Source organism: Bos grunniens, chromosome 2 (assembly GCF_055505025.1).
Source record: "Bos grunniens cultivar Pamir isolate PY7600 chromosome 2, Bosgru_T2T1.0, whole genome shotgun sequence".
NCBI classification, from domain to species: domain Eukaryota; kingdom Metazoa; phylum Chordata; class Mammalia; order Artiodactyla; family Bovidae; genus Bos; species Bos grunniens.
In genome coordinates, this window is record NC_141166.1 from 33,780,726 (window position 1) to 33,799,742 (window position 19,017).

At 37.5% G+C, this 19,017-nt stretch overlaps 1 protein-coding gene across 1 annotated transcript in view; it reads left to right on the top strand.

The window, feature by feature from the left end:
* Positions 1-19,017, top strand: part of ABCA12 (ATP binding cassette subfamily A member 12) — a 201,550-nt gene that overhangs the window by 170,489 nt on the left and 12,044 nt on the right. The window contains exons 39-47 of the mRNA XM_086366424.1: positions 2,221-2,326; positions 6,461-6,515; positions 7,078-7,255; positions 9,340-9,455; positions 10,566-10,725; positions 13,526-13,779; positions 15,794-15,998; positions 17,136-17,245; positions 17,787-17,928. Of these exons, the coding sequence (XP_086222550.1) occupies positions 2,221-2,326; positions 6,461-6,515; positions 7,078-7,255; positions 9,340-9,455; positions 10,566-10,725; positions 13,526-13,779; positions 15,794-15,998; positions 17,136-17,245; positions 17,787-17,928 (1,326 nt within the window). The remainder of the gene's footprint in view (positions 1-2,220; positions 2,327-6,460; positions 6,516-7,077; positions 7,256-9,339; positions 9,456-10,565; positions 10,726-13,525; positions 13,780-15,793; positions 15,999-17,135; positions 17,246-17,786; positions 17,929-19,017) is intronic.

Sequence of the window (19,017 nt, forward strand, 5' to 3'; positions counted from 1 at the left end):
GGAATTCTCTAGCCAAGTGGGTAGCCATTCCCTTCTCCAGGGAATCTTCTTTATCCAGAGGTCAAACCCAGGTCTCCTACATTGCAGGCAGATTCTTTGCTGTCTGGGCCACCAGGCAATGCTTTTAAAAAACATGGAAACTTTACAGAATTTGATGATATAAACAATTCTGTTGATGTTTTGCTTCTAGACTATATCTATGCTTTGTATTTGAAACAAGCTAGAGTCACAGAATCAGACATGTATGATTACCCATATGATCACAAGTAGTCTTTAAATCTTAAATCGGTCGTAACATATTTCTCATTTGTTAGTATGAGACATGTACAAACTTGTGGGAAGTGAAGAAACAAATGCTCATTTAGTGGCTTATAAATGAAGCACTAGTGTCACATTTTATACCAACTACCTTTACATCCTCACAACATCCCTAAGAGATAGATACTATTGGGTATATTTTAGCTGGCTTTTATAAGGTCATGTAGAATGTAAATAGTAGTGCCAGGGACTTGAATGCTCCCCCTTGTTTCTTTTCTTCCTCTCTCCACACATAGAGTAAATATTCTTACATAAGGGAGTTTGAACATTAAATAATTTCTCTCTAAATCAGATTTGTAATTTTGAATTACTAATTGCCTTTCTTGATTTGAGGTATACCAATATTTTAACCTCAGATATGCAGATGACACCACCCTTATGGCAGAAAGTGAAGAGGAACTAAAAAGTCTCTTGATGAAAGTGAAAGAGGAGAGTGAAAAAGTTGGCTTAAAGCTCAACATTCAGAAAACGAAGATCATGGCATCTGGTCCCATCACTTCATGGGAAATTGGGGGGCTCCAAAATCACTGCAGATGGTGATTGCAGCCATGAAATTAAAAGACACTTACTCCTTGGAAGGAAAGTTATGACCAATCTAGATAGCATATTCAAAAGCAGAGACATTACCTTGCCAACAAAGGTCCATCTAGTCAAGGCTATGGTTTTTCCAGTGGTCATGTATGGATGTGGTGAGAGTTGGACTGTGAAGAAAGCTGAGCGCTGAAGAATTGATGCTTTTGAACTGTGGTGTTGGAATAGACTCCTGAGAGTCCATTGGACTGCAAGGAGATCCAACCAGTCCATTCTGAAGGAGATCAGTCCTGGGTGTTCTTTGGAAGGAATGATGCTAAAGCTGAAACTCCAGTACTTTGGCCACCTCATGCGAAGAGCTGACTCATTGGAAAAGACTCTAATGCTGGAAGGGATTGGGGGCAGGAGGAAAAAGGGACAACAGAGGATGAGATGGCTGGATGGCATCACCGACTCAATGGACGTGAGTTTGAGTGAACTCCGGGAGTTGGTGATGGACAGGGAGGCCTGGCGTGCTGCAATTCATGGGGTCGCAAGGAGTCAGACATGACTGAGCGACTGATCTGAACTGGACTGAATATTTTAAATATGGGCTTCCCTGGTGGCTCAGTGATAAAGAATCTGCCTGCCAGTGTCTGCCAGTGCAGGAGACGTGGATTTGATCCCTGGTTCAATAAGATCCCCTGGAGAAGGAAAGGCAACCCACTTCAGTATTCTTGCCTGGAAAATTCAATGGACGGAGGAGCCTGGTGAGCTACAGTCCATGGGGTCAGAGAGAGTTGGACATAACTGAGCGACTGAGCAACAACATTTTAAATCCCTTTCCTTTTGACATAGAAGATAAAGTAACTCGCTTTCTTTTGAGTTGTAACTAGGAATAAAAAGTTAGTGGGGGTATTTCAAGGTTATCAATCTTGTTGCTAAGGACACAGTGCCTGTATATGTATTAATATTTTATTTCTTTCTACAGCCTTGCCTGTATGCCATTTGTTTTTATTATTATTATTATTAAGAGACAGATTGCCTTACTTCTAGTTCCAGAATCACCATAGACCAACCACAGAGATGAAGATAATAATGACTTCTGTTTATTTCAAGCTTTACCTGTAGAGAAAGTCTAGGATAACTACTAACTTGGTGCCATCAAGCAGGAAAAAGTTGTTTTCATGATCTCCACCCATCTCTAGGTTGGAAACTTAGAGTTTTGTGGTCAGCACTCTGGTGGATGGTTCATAATCTGCTAAGATGAATAAGTTACTGGGGAAACTGGTGCATTTATTTTAAATATAAATTATATAGTCTGTAAGATATAAAGACTGCCTAATTTATTTGAACACCATACTGATCTTGTCTTCTTTTGGAATGTTACAGGTATGGTATGATCCAGAAGGCTATCACTCCCTTCCAGCTTACCTCAACAGCCTGAATAATTTCCTCCTGCGAGTTAACATGTCAAAATATGATGCTGCCCGACATGGTAAAGTTATTTACATAGAAGCTCCTTGTATTGAAACTCTTGCTACTCTACATGTGAAAATATGCATTAGACTCCATTTCCTCCCTGTGGCAGCTATTTTATAGTATTTAAACCACAGATCTTTAAAAGGAGTTTGGAAGTAGTAACTACCACCAGATGGAACATTCTGGATAATCCCCTCAATTTCAGGTTAATTTAGCTTCTTAATTTATCAAGTCAGGATAATAATGCTGACTTTATACTTATTTCTGTTCTTACACCTCATAGTTATATCTCACAGGAAAACATTTTATAACTATTTACTTGTACATAGGCTAAAAAATAAAGTGATAATGTCAATAAATATTATACACAAATCCAAATGTGAAAACAAAACTTTAGAAGTTCTACCAGAAACGAAGTGTTACCATTAATTGAGTACTTACCATAAGGACACATGCTTTGTGTAAAATATTGCTACTACTTAGCACCCTCTTATGATGAGTATTATTGTTTCCTACTATTATTTCTCTGGGAGTCAGAAGTGGGATTTGAATCCAGGTTTGTTTGGCTCTTGCTGCTTCATTTTCCCAATACTTCTCTATACTCAACAAAGTCTACTATTGGGGTTTCTCAAGAAGCTTCCACATAGTCTTTTTTTTTTTTTTTTTAAATATTTACTTCTTTATATGGCTGCAGCAGGTCTTGGTTGCCTCACATGGGATCTGTTAATTGCAGCATATGGGATCTAGTTCCCTAAGCAGGGATCGAACCTGGGCCCCTTGTACTGGGAGCATGGAGTCTTAGCAAACTGAACCACCAGAGAAGTCCCTTCCACATAGTTTTTTTAAAGGGTTTGGAATTCAAAAAAGGCTGATTTTTTTTTTTCTAATTAAATTACTCTCCACTTCATCTTCTTAAGCCTTGCTCAGATTATTTTCCCATACAGATCCCCCAAAATAATAATAAAGATTGATAAAACGGAGGAACATATTTGCTTATCAATAGTTTCTAGCTTAATAAATGGGCTAACAGACTGTTTAAAAAAGGACTGCTGTCGCCTTCTCTTCTTTCTTCTCCCTACTGTCGGGCGTAATAGCGCGTGCTGGGCGTTCTGGCAATCGTGGAAGTAAACTGTAGAGTCAGATAGTCATTCTAGGGACAGAATCTTTCAGAGTGTTCATTTCTGAGAAAACAGTATTTTTCCCCACTGCTTTGACATTTTCCTAGCAGCAGGAACCATGAAGAAAATGACAAGATTGATAGATAGTGCTTAGATCCAGAGCATCAATAAAGAGTGTAGTCCAAAGTGGTAAATTAAGTTAAATGATGAGTAAACCCAGCTGAGTCTAGTGCAACCCGGTCTGAAATACTGTTGAATGTCTGACTTTCACTAGGATGTCTTACTGAGAGCAAAAGGTATTTGCTGCTGTGACAGTATAGGAACCATAGAAATGACTAGGAAGAAACGTTGCAAAGGTATGTAGGGAAGAAAAAGAGACAATGCCACTTTGAAGAATCAGCTTTTGAAACCTTTATTCAGGTTTCATTTATTATTCGTGTTCTTTACCAAGATGAAAGCAGTCAGAATCACTCTGGATCCCGGCAGGCTTGTATTTCTAAGTTACAGAGTATAAAGAATTAAGAATTCTGGAACATAAGCTTTATGTATTGACCCTAAAAGGAAATGTTTTTAATTTAAAAGTAAGGCTTAGCTTGAATTACATGTGGAGACTGGTAGTAGTGTGCCTTCTATTTTTTTTTTATTAACTTTTCTTATATAGGCTTGTGAAAGTGGTAACTTTCTACCCTATCAGTAAGGAGCTTGTTTTCTTTCAAAGAAGAAAACCATGTCACCTTAAAATACTTTTATTATATTGTAATGAGTGTATGGGATATACCATAATAATGTTGTTTTTAAAAATCAGTTCAAATAGCCTCCTGCCACCTCCCCATACCACACGAGCTGTTTTAAGCCATCTTTGTTGGATTCTACATGAATTGAGATTTTGCCTTTAGTTGTAAAATTGATTCTCTGAATTTTAACATGCTAATAAAAACCTTTTAATTAGCTTTGCTTTGCAAGTCAATATCTGTTATATTCATGTGGTTCCCTCTAGTGGTTAATTTAACTTGAAAATTCTGTTTTCCTCCCCTAGAATACAAATTTACTTGTTTTCACTAACAAATGTTGTACAACCAGGCTCTTCTCCAAAAATATTGATACATTGTCCTCTCTACCCTAATGTTTATTCTTATTGCATTACTACCATTGGTCAATGGGAAGTTACTCATTTTAGGCTTACAAGTGTAGAAACTACAGAAAATGTGTTATTTTTCATGTATATTGTATATAGGGGGATAATTGAAACTTTGAGGTTTTATTAGAGTCAATAAGCATTCATCGACTAATCACTGTACCCAAGACTGTGCTAACTGATATAGAATCCACAGAAAAGATGGTAATATAGATTCTAAACTCTGATAACTTGGTGTTGCTGCCAAAGATACAGAAAAAAATTGTTTCGGCAGCATTTTTCATATTGGAGTAAATGTATTTGTAAAGATTTCTCTGGTGAAATAGAGTACTTCTTGATTCTTAAATATCAATATAAGTCAGGAATAAGAGAAATGACTTCCCCTTGCCTATATTATAATCCAGCAACAAGGTTTAAGTAGGTCCCAAGGAAAACTGAGTCTCAGTAAAAGAAAACCCATTAATTTACACAAAAGATAAGAAAGATGCATTCCCCCAATGATTTAATTAAAATTATACATCAAATTGATTATTATTGCTGTTAGTTTCTTTGTTTTGCTTTAACTTTTATATATTTTTCTTCAATACAGAACAGTTGCAGATTTTAACCTTAAAACATGTCATAATCTACTTAGTAAAAATTATAAATTTAAGTTAATGGAAAGAATAGAGCTTTAGAATAATCTGTATTTGGTACCATGGAACAGTCTTAGTATCTAATATAATGAACATATACTATATAAACAGTAAGTGAGAAAGTTCTTGCTCAGCTTTTGACTCTACGGGGAAAAGTACGTAAGAGATATCCTCACTCCTATCCCTACTGTTTCCAAAGTTACTCAGCATAGGCTTTGCCTTCACATGGTGGCCCTTTGCAAGACCTCCCAGCCCATCCGGGCCCTGGCTAGACAGTATCTTCTCAGGAAAGGGAGGCAAGCACTGTGCTACCTAACTCAGAAAATACAACCAACCCTGGGGGGTACAAGTAATCTAGGACTGTATCGGAATTAATCGACTACTTTTCTGGAGCCAGCTAGTTTCTCTGAATCCTTTTGTATCTTTCTGTCTCAATAAAAACCCCTCCAGAAGCTGAAGCTCCCCAACTCTGCTCCTGGTAGAGTTCTAAAGCAGTAGGTATCTTAGAAGCAGTAAAGGAGGAGAAGGGATCCTTTCAGGCTGCAGTATTTCCCTACCATGACCAATGGCACAATGACGGGCGGGGTGGAAAGTGTCTGTTCTTTAGGGGATCCTCATGTAACTGGTCTCCCTTTGACTTGTTTCTTCACATGTCATACATTTCTAAAGTGCCATAATACAAACATACATATTGCCAGATGGAGAGAAGAAACTGGAAAATAATAACTTAAATGTAGTAGATGGGAAGTGTGCTATATATAAAAAGTGTAAATTCTTATCCCTTCCCCCTCAAATTCCAAGCACAATGTGAAAAATGGTTTGGGTTTTTTCCTGTGAGCATTTGAGTGCCATCAGTTGTATGGTATTGATGAGATTGGGGTTGTGGGGCAGAGGGGATCATTTTATTTTATAAAATAATCACCAAAGTAAAATTCTTTTGCGATATTACATATTATTCATATAAATATTGGTATTTATTTTTAAATAAATATTTTTATTGGAGTATACTTGATTTATAGTGCTATGTTAGTTTCAGGTGTATTGTAAACTGAATCAGTTATATGTATACATATATCCACCCTCTTGTTTTTTTTAAGATTCTTTTCCTATATAGGCCATTACAGAGTACTGAGTACAGTTCCCTGTCTGTGCTATACAGTAGGTTCTTATTAGTTACCTATTTTATACAGTAGCATGTATAAAAATTAGTGTTTTTGATTAACTGAATACATACTAATGAAAAGAACTATCTCCTCTTTAAGGTATCATCATGTATAGCCATCCTTATCCAGGAGTGCAAGATCAAGAACAAGCCACGTAAGCAGATATATCTGGCCTGACTCCTTTCTCCTTGGCATATTGAGAAGTGCTATAATTAGAAATCACAGTTGTATCTGAATGAATGTTAATCTAGAAGAGCTGGTAATATAAGTTACTGACTGGGATAAAAGGCAGTTTCTGAAAGCGTGTAGAGTGAGGTTGTGAAGTAGAGCTTGTTGACTGTAGCTTCATAGAATCTGCTGCTTTTATAAGTCAAGTGCATAAGTGCTTCATCATTTCAATGTCCCTGCATAGCATTTAAGTATTGTATGATTTCTGTGCTCAGGATCTATGTATCTCTTGCACTCACCCTGTAACCCCTAGAGACTCAGGTTTTTCTATCAAATATCCCTAGTCGATTCAGATGCACTCAAGCTATTTATCCCAGGGTCACAGCCGAGTCATGTGGAAGATATTATCCGGCTGCCTTGTAGGAAGACTTATTTGTGTCACAGCCAACTCTTGTACTGTTTTGTTGATGGCTTTTGCCATGAATCTTCCTGAAAGGAAGAGTTCCCCAAACTTATGTGTGCTCTCCTCTCCCTATTGCTCACTACAGAATGAGCAGCTTGATCGATATTTTAGTGGCACTCTCCATCCTGATGGGCTACTCTGTCACCACTGCCAGCTTTGTCACCTACGTTGTACGGGAGCATCAGACAAAAGCCAAGCAGCTGCAACACATTTCAGGCATCAGTGTCACCTGCTACTGGGTAACCAACTTCATTTATGACATGGTGAGTCACTTGTCTTTGCAAGAAAAACAGGACTGATTTGGATAGTTGTTGTACAACTGCTAAGTCGTTCGTGTCTGATTTTTTGTGACCCCATGGACTGCAGCACAACAGACTTCCCCTCCACTGTCTCCCAGAGTTTTCTCAAACTCATGTCCATTAAGTCCATGATGCCATACAACCGTCTCATACTCTGTCGTCCCCTTCTTCTCCTCCCCTCAATCTTTCCCTGCATCAGGATCTTTTCCCATGAATCGGCTCTTCTCATCAAGTGGCCAAAGTATTGTAGCTTCATCTTCAGCATCAGTCCTTCCAACATATATTCAAAGTTGATTTCCTTTAGGGCTGACTGGTTTGATCTTGCAGTTCAAGGGACTGTCAAGAGTCTTCTCCAGCACTACAGTGCAAAAGCATCAATTCTTCAGTGCTCAGCCTTCTTTATATAGTCCAACTCTAGAAGACAGGTTTTTTTTTTTTTTTTTTTTTTTAAAAACAAGTTCACAGTTTATTTCTCAGGCATCCTGCTGAAAGCTGCTGGAAATAGGGATCATAGCTTTGACAGAGGGCAGGTGTGGGGGAGACCAATCTCCTCTGTCTATGGAATTTCCCAGGCAAGAATACTGGAGTGGGTTGTCATTTCCTTCTCCAAGAAGACAGTTTTATGTTTGAGACTTATTTGTCTCAGTTTGTTCAGATTATTACCACAAAGACAGTAAATTAAGGAAAAAAAATTTGCATCAGGCTTATATTCATCCAGTGGTTGGAAAAAAGAGAAATCCATCTGCCCTGCCCTTATCTCCATGGTCTGAGGACTTATATCAGATTCCCCAAGACACTTGCTAGAATGCAGGTCACTGGTCCTCACTCCAGACTCATGTGATCTGTATCTTGGGAGTGGAACCTGGAATTCAACCCCTTCTCCAAGTTATTTTAAGTACATTGAAATTTGAAATGAGAGAAATGGAAGCTTAAAGCAAAATAGTCTTGCCTAGTGGCAACACATAAACAAGTTTATAAAAATTTAATCAACTAATAGTGAAAAATCTGAAGTAATAGCCTCTGCTGAATGACACATTAGAGAAGATTAATAGGGAAAATAAAGGATGAATTTCATTGATAACTCTCTTATTTGCATAAATTGGTCTCAAAGTTCAGATGGTTTTTCTTGACTCCAAATGTGCCAACCTTGACCAAATGCCTGGGATGGGTATGCATTTGTCTGGTAATTATGGAAAAATTGTCTGAGTTGCTGTAAAGACCATTGGCTTGAAGGACTGAAGAGTAATTAACTGCCTATCCATTTGGTTAATGACTCCAGTGAGGTCTGAAATGCATTTGTTGTAGAAGTCAAATCTTAGAAAAAAAAAAAAAACAGTAATGAGTCCTGTGGACTTAATAGGAGCTTTAATGTGTCAAGAAAGCTAAAAGTGCACACTCCTATGAAGGGCTACTTACTACTCAGATCCTGTTGTTATATTTCTGGTGCTCATTCCAGTATTAGGACAATTTCCTCCCTAATTAAATTACCATCTCTTTCACTGTGTACATCTTGCCGCAAACTCCTCAGCATTTACTATTTCTCTTGCCAATGAAACACTGAATTCTTTGTTTATGTCCTTGTGATTCTAAGAATGTGTAGTACCCACCGTCCCGCTGTTTTGCACAGAGTGGCTCACACTGACAACCAAGCCTTAGAAGTCGGCCATCTGAGAGAGTTCCAGCATTCAAAATAAAATCAGTACTTTGAGGACTGAATCTAATACCAAGATACCTGGCTGTCTTATCTTTTTCACTGACCCTCTGTCACCAAATGATCCCAAGTCTCAAAGTCTGGAGGCAGGAACGCCAGGGACTCGGAGTCTCTCTATAAAGATGGAGACTGGCTTGACCTCTTGTTGCAGGAGATGAATTCAAGAGTGAAATCAATGTAAAATGAACTGAACATTACAAGCAACAAGAACATAGATAATAATTCATTTCCTAAAGTGTTTCTAGGTCGATTTGTTACAGTTTTAAACTAGACGGGCTATCGATTCAAAAAAAGAAAAACTTGCCATATGCTAACATTGTTTTCCGTGTTCCCATAGGCCTTCTACTTGGTGCCTGTAGCATTTTCAATTGGTGTCATTACAATTTTCAAGTTACCTGCCTTCTACAGTGAAAACAACCTAAGTGCTGTATCTCTCCTGCTTCTGCTGTTTGGGTAAGCTGCGGTGAAAGAAGAATTTACAGAATTAAATGCTCCTAGACGCAAACCTAAATCTCATTAGCTAATTTACAAATGTCTTGGGGTTTCATTCGCCACAAGTAATGATTAGCAATATATTACACTTGCTAGTCCATAGTTTGTAAAGTGTAATACTTGTGAAAATTAATGTTGTTGTTAATAGTATACCTATTATTAATGAGCACTTAACTGGGTGCCGAATGTTACACTTAGCAATTTATATTTGTAATTTAATGTACATCAAATGGACTCTTCAAAATGATCAGAAAAATGTATAGACATGTGTGAATTTATGTATTAACAAATTGTGAGTACATATAAATATATATGATGTTAAAAAGTGAATATGTTCATGTATATTTATTTTTATTATGATGAATGCCTAAGAACACAAACATAAAATTGTTTCTGAATTAGGGTAATTAATAGGAACAGTACAGTTCAATATCAATACTTTAGTAGCAGTTCTTTTTGCCCTGAATGCATGAGTAGTATCCATTTAGTTAGCAATTGTAGCTGATGAAGGATCTCTCTGTCTCTAGTTTTACTTCTTTACCCCAAAGGTCACTCAAGTGTTTGCTCAAAACAGGACATGCAGTTTCTAAGCACGCTCTGTCTTCTTAGCTAGCCAACAATGATGTCATTTTTCTTTCTCAACTTTAAATTATAATACATGTATCTATTAAACTCATATTCCACCCCCCAAAAAAAATCTTGACTGGGTCAGGTACCAGTATTGTATTATTTAGTTGCTCAGTCATGTCTGACTCTTCACGAGTGAAAATTAATTTGTGGTTGTAACGACTACTCAAGATTCCTTCAAAGTATGCTTCATGATTTAGTCATATGGTGACATTGTAAAATACATAACATCTTTATTGTGGGGGTAAAAAAAAGTGTGCGCTTCAGATTTTTTTTTTTTTTTTTGGCTGTTGTTAAAAAGAGATAAAAAAGAGGTCTAACTACAAGGCTTGACAACTCATCCTAATGTTTATTTTCACTTTGGAACACCATCTAAGCTATTTATTTATTTAGTAAAAGAGTAATCATGGTATGATTTTAATTCTTAGTATTATTATTATAAAGGTATGCCACATTTTCTTGGATGTACTTGCTGGCTGGGTTCTTCCATGATACAGGAATGGCTTTCATCACTTACGTCTGCATCAACCTTTTTTTTGGCATCAATTCCATTGTTTCCCTGTCGGTGGTGTACTTTCTTTCCAAGGAAAAGCCTAATGATGCGGTAAGGTCCTTTATTAGTCTGCTAAACTTCAGTGATTGAATCAAATGCTTCAACGTGTTCAAGGTGGAAAGATTTTTTGTATTTCACATTCTCTAAATAGAATAGAGGAATTTCATTTGATTGTATTAAATGTAGTGGAAGGGAAACTATGGCCTTTAAAAATTCTTTTTAGAATTTTTAATTTAATGTCTCTGGTTGTATTTATCTAGTTTAATGTCTCTGATTGTATTTTTTGGTGAAACACGTGCATCATTTTATTGTAGAGCACCAAGCAAGGAGTCGAGTCAGCTAACACTCAAAGGGCCTAAATTCCCCTGGTGGCTTTCAGAGAAGGGTTTTTAAAGACAGGGTGAGGCATACAAGGTTGTGGGGTATGTGATCAGCTTATGGACATTCTTCTGATTGGTTGGTGGTCAGGTTACTGGGGTCAATCTCATCAGCCTTCTAATTCCAGTCATCTGGGGTCTTTGTGCTTGTGGGCAGCTTACAAGTTAACTTCTACCACCTGGTGGGGTTTCAGTATCTACAAAACAGCTCAAAGGATTTGGCTCCCTGATTGTATTTATGCAATGACAAAACTATTGACATTTGATAGGGCTTGAGTAGGGAAATGGAGGTACTCAGTCAGATACTTTGTATGACACTGGAGAAATCATGCAGCCAATCAGTCAGCTAAATTTCTTCAGTTCAGTTCAGTTCAGTCGCTCAGTCGTGTCCGACTCTTTGCGACCCCATGAATCACAGCACGCCAGGCCTCCCTGTCCATCACCAACTCCCGGAGTTCACTCAGACTCACATCCATTGAGTCGGTGATGCCATCCAGACATCTCATCCTCTGTCGTCCCCTTCTCCTCCTGCCCCCAATCCCTCCCAGCATCAGAGTCTTTTCCAATGAGTCAATTCTTCGCATGAAGTGGCCAAAGTACTGGAGTTTCAGCTTCAGCATCATTCCCTCCAAAGAAATCCCAGGGCTGATCTCCTTTAGAATGGACTGGTTGGGTCTCCTTGCAGTCCAAGGGACTCTCAACTGTCTTCTCCAATTCCACAGTTCAAAAGCATCAATTCTTTGGCGCTCAGCCTTCTTCACAGTCCAACTCTCACATCCATACATGACCACAGGAAAAACCATAGCCTTGACTAGATGGACCTTTGTTGGCAAAGTAATGTCTCTGCTTTTGAATATGCTATCTGGGTTGGTCATAACTTTCCTTCCAAGGAGTAAGCGTCTTTTAATTTCATGGCTGCAGTCACCATCCGCAGTGATTTTGGAGCCCCCCAAAATAAAGTCTGACACTGTTCCACTAGGTGCAATGTTTGTGGCTTTAGTTTCCCATGAAGTGATGGGACCAGATGCCATGATTTTCGTTTTCTGAATGTTGAGCTTTAAGCCAACTTTTTCACTCTCCACTTTCACTTTCATCAACAGGCTTTTGAGTTCCTCTTCACTTTCTGCCATAAGGGTGGTGTCATCTGTATATCTGAGGTTATTGATATTTCTCCCGGCAATCTTGATTCCAGCTTGTGCTTCTTCCAGTCCAGCGTTTCTCATGATGTACTCTGCATATAAGTTAAATAAGCAGGGTGACAATATACAGCCTTGACGTACTCCTTTTCCTATTTGGAACCAGTCTGTTGTTCCATGTCCAGTTCTAACTGTTGCTTCCTGACCTGCATACAGATTTCTCAAGAGGCAGGTCAGGTGGTCTGGTATTCCCATCTCTTTCAGAATTTTCCACAGTTTATTGTGATCCACACAGTCAAAGGCTTTGGCATAATCAATAAAGCAGAAATAGATGATTTTCTGGAACTCTCTTGCTTTTTCCATGACTTATTAACAAATTGTTGTGGTATGGGAGGGACAAAGACAACATGTCTTAGTTGTATGACTGTGAGTTAAGATTCATTTGAACATTCATAGAGAAAAAACCTAACTCATTCCCTTTCAGTCATGTATTGGGATCTACTTCATTGTAGGCATCACTTTCCATTCATAGCTAACAATTATGATTAGTGAGAAGGGAAGCCCTAACAATGCTGGACAATTGAATGGAAAAGAATAAAGAGAAAATTAAGTAAGGAATAGACAAGCATACTCCAGAAGGAATAAGAAAATTCATGAGCTGCAAGTGGTTGGTCCCAAGTATAAATAGCATGAAAATGTGCCATTTGCTCCTCTTTGAGATAGGCTGTTTCTCCTTCTGTATCATTTTACCATTTTATTCCCTCTTCAAGTAGGAATTACCTTAGATCCAAATCTTTACTAAATCCCTCTTTACTCAGGCACCTACCTATGTGTTAGTTGCTCAGTCATGTGCAATTCTTTGTGACCCCATGGACTATAGCCCACCAGGCTCATTTATCCATGGAATTCCCCAGGCAAAGATACTGGAGTGGATAGCCATTCCCTTCTCCAGGGCCTTCAGTCCCAACCCAGGGACTGAACCTGGGTCTCCTACACGCACGCAGATTCTTTATCACCTGAGCCACCAGGGAAGCCCCACAGATACTCTGTCACCTTGCTATTACTACATTCTGAAGTCCCCAGGGTTTGACCTGACACCTTAGACCATCTCAAATATATATAATCCTTTTCTGCTTTTCTTTTGGTAATAAATCAACACCATTTGGTTATAGTAAATGTTTATGTGTAAATTCAGCATGTACATGCAATAATTACCAATCTAGATAAGCTTCTCAAGTTTCAGTATTTATCTACATCTAGTTTCAAATTTTCATCAATTTGTTGGAAACTTAACACTGGACTTTATTTATTTATTTATTTTTCTTTCTCTTATTTCAGACTTTAGAACTTATTTCTGAAACCCTCAAGCGCATTTTCCTGATTTTCCCACAATTCTGTTTTGGCTATGGTTTGATCGAACTTTCTCAACAACAGTCGGTCCTGGACTTCTTAAAAGCATATGGAGTGGAGTATCCAAGTGAAACTTTTGAGATGGATAAACTAGGCGCAATGTTTGTGGCCTTAGTTTCTCAGGGAACCATGTTCTTTTTCTTGCGACTTTTAATCAATGAGTGGCTAATAAATAAACTCAGGTAAATACAATGAAAACAGTGTTTGACATCCATGACAAAACTCAATTCAAAATGTTCAGAGAAGGGTCAATAGTCTAAGCTTTTCCATTAGTGAAATGGGAATGTTTTGCTCAAAAAACTTTAAAAGTTGTCGCACAATTCACAATCTCTTTCATTCAGTAAATATTTCTCAAGCCTTTCTATGGTTCTGCAAGTATTGTAAAATGAGGTAGTAAAATTTGTAACTAACAAGCCCAGTTGTTTGTCTAAAAGAGATCAAAATTCAGTGGTAGAGAGAAAATATGTACAGAAACAGAAGATACAGTCTTTGAGTTGTGTTTAGAAGGATAGAAAGTAGAAGTGGGAAAAGAAAATTGAGTATGTAGATACTAGCAATGTATTCAGAAAAAGAAGATTGAGTAAAATGATGACAGAATCATAAATAAACATCATTGACCCAACAATTCTATTTCTAGGAATTTTCCCTACAGATATGCTAACAAATATGCAGAACTATGTATATATAAATTTATTCATCATAGTAACCATTCCTAATAGCAAAAGAATGGAAATAACCTAAATGTACTGCATTTGGGACTAGTTAAATGAATTATGTTCATAATTTATAAGTGAAACACTATGTAGACATTAGAAAGAATGATGCAGTTCACTGTATCATATTTGGGATTACTTCTAATATTTGTTAAGTGAGAAATGCGAGGTTCAGAGCTACATATGAAGTATATTACCATTTAAGTTTTAAAAAGGAAATATATTTTTATGCATATATATGCATAAACTATTTCTAATTATGAATGCTTCTGCTAAAAAACTGTATGTATTTGAAGGAGACTTTTCCCTAAATATTCTTTAGTACCATTTTAATTTTAATAAATGAAGTGCATGTATTACTTATTGGAAATTAAGATTTAAATTAATAAAAGGGAAGACAAGAACAAAGATTGAAAAATTGGGGGCATATTTGAGAAATAAGTAATAAAATTTGATTAGAGCATAGACTAAATATAATGAAAGAGTAGGAGCTGAAGCATGGGGTTGAAAAATTATGGAGTATACTAATAGCTTGGTTAAAGAGTGATAGCTTGGACTTTACTCGATAAACTAATATTAACAGTAACACATTGAAGGTTTTTTAACAGAGACCAACAGGATCAAATGGTGCTTTAGGAGCTGTGATTTTGTGGAGGTAGTGCAGATTGGAAGGAAAGATTCAGAGACAGTGGAGCAGTTTGAGGTTCCTGGATAAACCCAAGTGAGAAAAAAAATGGAAGCCTGTGATGGTAACAGAAACAGAAAATGATAAATAACTGGCTGTTTTTAAGATATTTCCAGTCTTAGGATGCTGACTGCATGAGTGGATTTTAGAATGGGGAAGATTCAAAGAAAATATCACAATTGGAATCTCTAGGGATGTCATTAAAAGAAACAGGGACATTGAGAGAAGACCTAAATTGATTTTTTGGTTTGTTTTTTTTCAGTATTCAGTAGACAAGATACTGAAGTGGGTTTGAGATTTCTTAGAGTTTTCAGGACTGATAACCTTAGTATATTGGCTAGGTCCTAGGTGAGACATTCATAGTAAAAAAAAAAAAAAAAAGACTATAGAATAACATTCATATTATTGATGACCAAAGAATAAATAGGACAAATTAAAAAAAATGATGATCATTGATCATGGTCTTGTAGGTGTTGAGTCCTACTAGTGACTCTGGTCTCTGTTAGGAGTAGCTTTCAAACCCAAACTTAAGTTCCTTGTTACTGGAATTAAGATTCTGACTTGTAATAGGGAATCTGTAAGTATTTAAGTCATTGAAAGCAAAAACTGTTTCTCAAATATTGTAACAAATATTATAAAGAACACCCATGCTAATTTTTAAGTTATTTAGCAAAATGCATGAAAAATATAAAACAAACTTGGCACACTTTGGTGAAGTGAGAACTTTTAAAAAGATGTCAAAACTGAGTGGTGTCATTTCAAAATTATTGATGCAAAATCATCGGGTTCATTTTTTAGACTGTTCTTCAGAAAATTTAGCTCTTCATCTGTTATTGAGACAATAGATGAAGATGAAGATGTGCAGGCTGAAAGATTTCGAGTTGAGAAAGGTGCAAATGATTATGACCTAGTCCAACTCCATCGTCTCACAAAGACTTACCAACTTATCCACAAAAAGATTATAGCTGTAAACAACATCAGCATTGGGATACCTGCTGGGGAGGTAAGAAACAATGTTCTGTTTCTAAGTCTACTTTATATGGAGGAGGAAATGGCAACCCACTCCAGTATTCTTGCCTGGAAAATTCCATGGACAGAGGAGCCTGGCAGGCTACAGTCCGTGGGGGTCGCAAAAGAGTTGGATATTACTGAGCATGCAGGCATGCATGCATCCTTTATGTTGACATGGTAAGTGACAAAAATTTTATCTTTCCTTAATTTTTTCTAGAAATATGAAGTCAGCCTTTAAATATTTTGATGGATTCTATATATATAATTTGCATGTGTCTATGTGTTACTTATCCTGTAACCCTCCCCTCTTGGCAGGGAAGACTCACCATATCCTGATCCCCTTCCCAAGTTACTATCCTTCTTGAGTGGACTTTCAGTCAAGAAGCCTGTTCAGGGAGCTCTTTTCAACTCTTAGTTTTTAGGCTTCTTGGAGAAGGAAATGGCAACCCACTCCAGTGTTCTTGCCTGGAGAATCCCAGGGATGGCAGAGCCTGGTGGGCTGCCGTCTCTGAGGTCGCACAGAGTCAGACATGACTGAAGCGAGTTAGCAGCAGCAGCAGCAAAGACAGAATATAGAAATCAGTTGTCAGAACTGAGGTCCTAAATTGCATTCATATTCATATTATTGCTGTTTTCATAGAAGCAGTAGTTAAGACAGCTTTGAAAGCAGAAAGAGAATGTGGGTCTTTCCTTCTTTGCTGAGGCGGGCTGCAAACTAAACGCATCAAATTTATTCAATCGGATAAAGAGATTATTGCTTCAGTTGCTTATTTAGTAAAGTTGTGATTTTTTGTGAATAATTTAAATTTATAAATACAATCACTTTGTCAGGTTAGCATATCTGCCTTATTGGATATTCTGTCATGTCACACAGAGGCGTGCTAGAGTATAATATGTAAAAACAAGTCCTAGGTATATACACAAATACTCAGATGGTTAAAGGAAAAAAAGATACCTAAGTACCCATTTGTTTTAAAAGTGAAAGCTTTATCCAATCAATGCCAGCAAAGCACTGCAATAGTCAGTGCTTTGATAATTTATTTCACGCAAGGAAAGGAAGAAAAGAGATATAATAGAAACTTGTCTTTGGTTTGAATTAGTTTACATTTTTTTTTCTCCCTCAAACCAGTGCTTTGGACTTCTTGGGGTGAACGGAGCAGGAAAAACCACTATCTTCAAGATGCTGACAGGAGACATAATTCCTACAAGTGGAAACATTCTGATCAGAAATAAGACTGGGTATGAAAAACAAGTGCTTCAAATTACCAAACACAACATAATTAAATGAGAAAGATAATTAAAGTGAACTTTTGATGTTATTTTGTGGTTATATTATTAAATCCTTAGGAGAAAACCAGCTACTCAAGTGAGTGGAAATTTTTATATTTTTCAGTGTGATTATGATGGTGGGATCATTTTATATCTTTTTACCAGACTCACCAATCACCACAACCCAAACAGAACTACCCTCTCAACATCTGAGGGGCTTCCCAGGTGGTGCTAGTGGTAAAGAACCCGCCTGCCAAAGCAGATAGATTTAAAAGGTGTGGATTCGATCCCTGGGTTGGAAAGATCCCCTGGAGGAGGGCACAGCAAGCCACTCCAGTATTCTTGCCTGGAACATCCCATGGACAGAGGAGTCTGGCAGGCTGTAGTCCATAGAGTCGCACGAAGTCAGACACAACTGAAGTGACTTAGCATGCAAACACACCCAGCATCTGAGGGCTAGGAGGGAAATGTCTTTAGAAAGTCATTCATGTTTTTGACGCTTTTTCTTCAGGTCTCTGGCTCATGTTAACTCTCACAGCTCATTAATTGGCTACTGTCCTCAGGAAGATGCTTTGGATGACCTGGTAACCATAGAAGAACATTTATATTTCTATGCTAGAGTACATGGAATTCCAGAAAAAGATATTAAAGAAGTGAGTATAAGCGTGAAGAACTAGTTTATTTGAAAACCATTTTTGCTTATGCTTCCCACCTACCCACACTCAAGACCAAGCTGACATCTGGAAAACTATGACAATTTTCTCTTGACAGTGATAATGGAAGCAGTATTAGCTTGATTGTATGTATATCATAAACACACCTATGAACTCAGCTTTAGAAACATCTTGGCCCGTATTTGTTCCATTATCTTTTAAAAACTGTCGAATAAAGAATGAGATTTGCCTTAGGCTCTGGATTGAGCCCTGGTTGGTGATGCCTATATATCTTTTAGTGTTCAGATAACTATTGAAACATGGAATTACCTACAAAATGGGCTTCCCAAGTGACTCATGGTAAAGAATTTGCCTGGAGATGTGGGTTAGATCCCTGGGTTGGGAAGATCCCCTGGAGGATGGAATGGCAACTGAGTCCCATATTCTTCCCTGGAGAATCTCATGGACAGAGGAGCCTGGTGGGTCCATAGGGTGTCAGAGAGTTGGACACAACTGAGTAGTTGACTGGGCATGTACAAAATGCCCAAGGAAAATAGAATAGATTCCAATTTGGTTTTTGAGATGTGCTTTTATACCTCACTACAATTATTTACCTTTTTAATGGAAAGACTAATCTTTTGGACAGTTTTCTCTATTTTTGCAACCCTCGGGGAATTCTTAAATCCTCCTAGGATTCCACTATTTGCCAGAGCTATTTAACTACTGAAATAGCCACAAGAACCCAAGATTCCTAAGTTAATACACTACAGTTTTGATACTGGGTCATTTTTAAATAGACCTAAAGCCTTTGTGACAGCTCATCCCACAGTAAGAAAAAAGATGAAACAGTGATGACAATCAATAAGAAACCTGCCTTGTAAAGGGATGAATTCTGTTTTAGCCCTTTGAAGCTTAAAAGTAAATCCTGTGTCAATACAGCAGAAAGAACCATTGTAAACACATACACACTTACACGCACATGTATTAGGGGGACAAGAAATCGTATTTATGAATGGGCCTCCACGGAATTGCGTTTATCTTTAAATGAATGATTCATCTTTAAGTGTACCTTTGAAAATAAAACTAAAA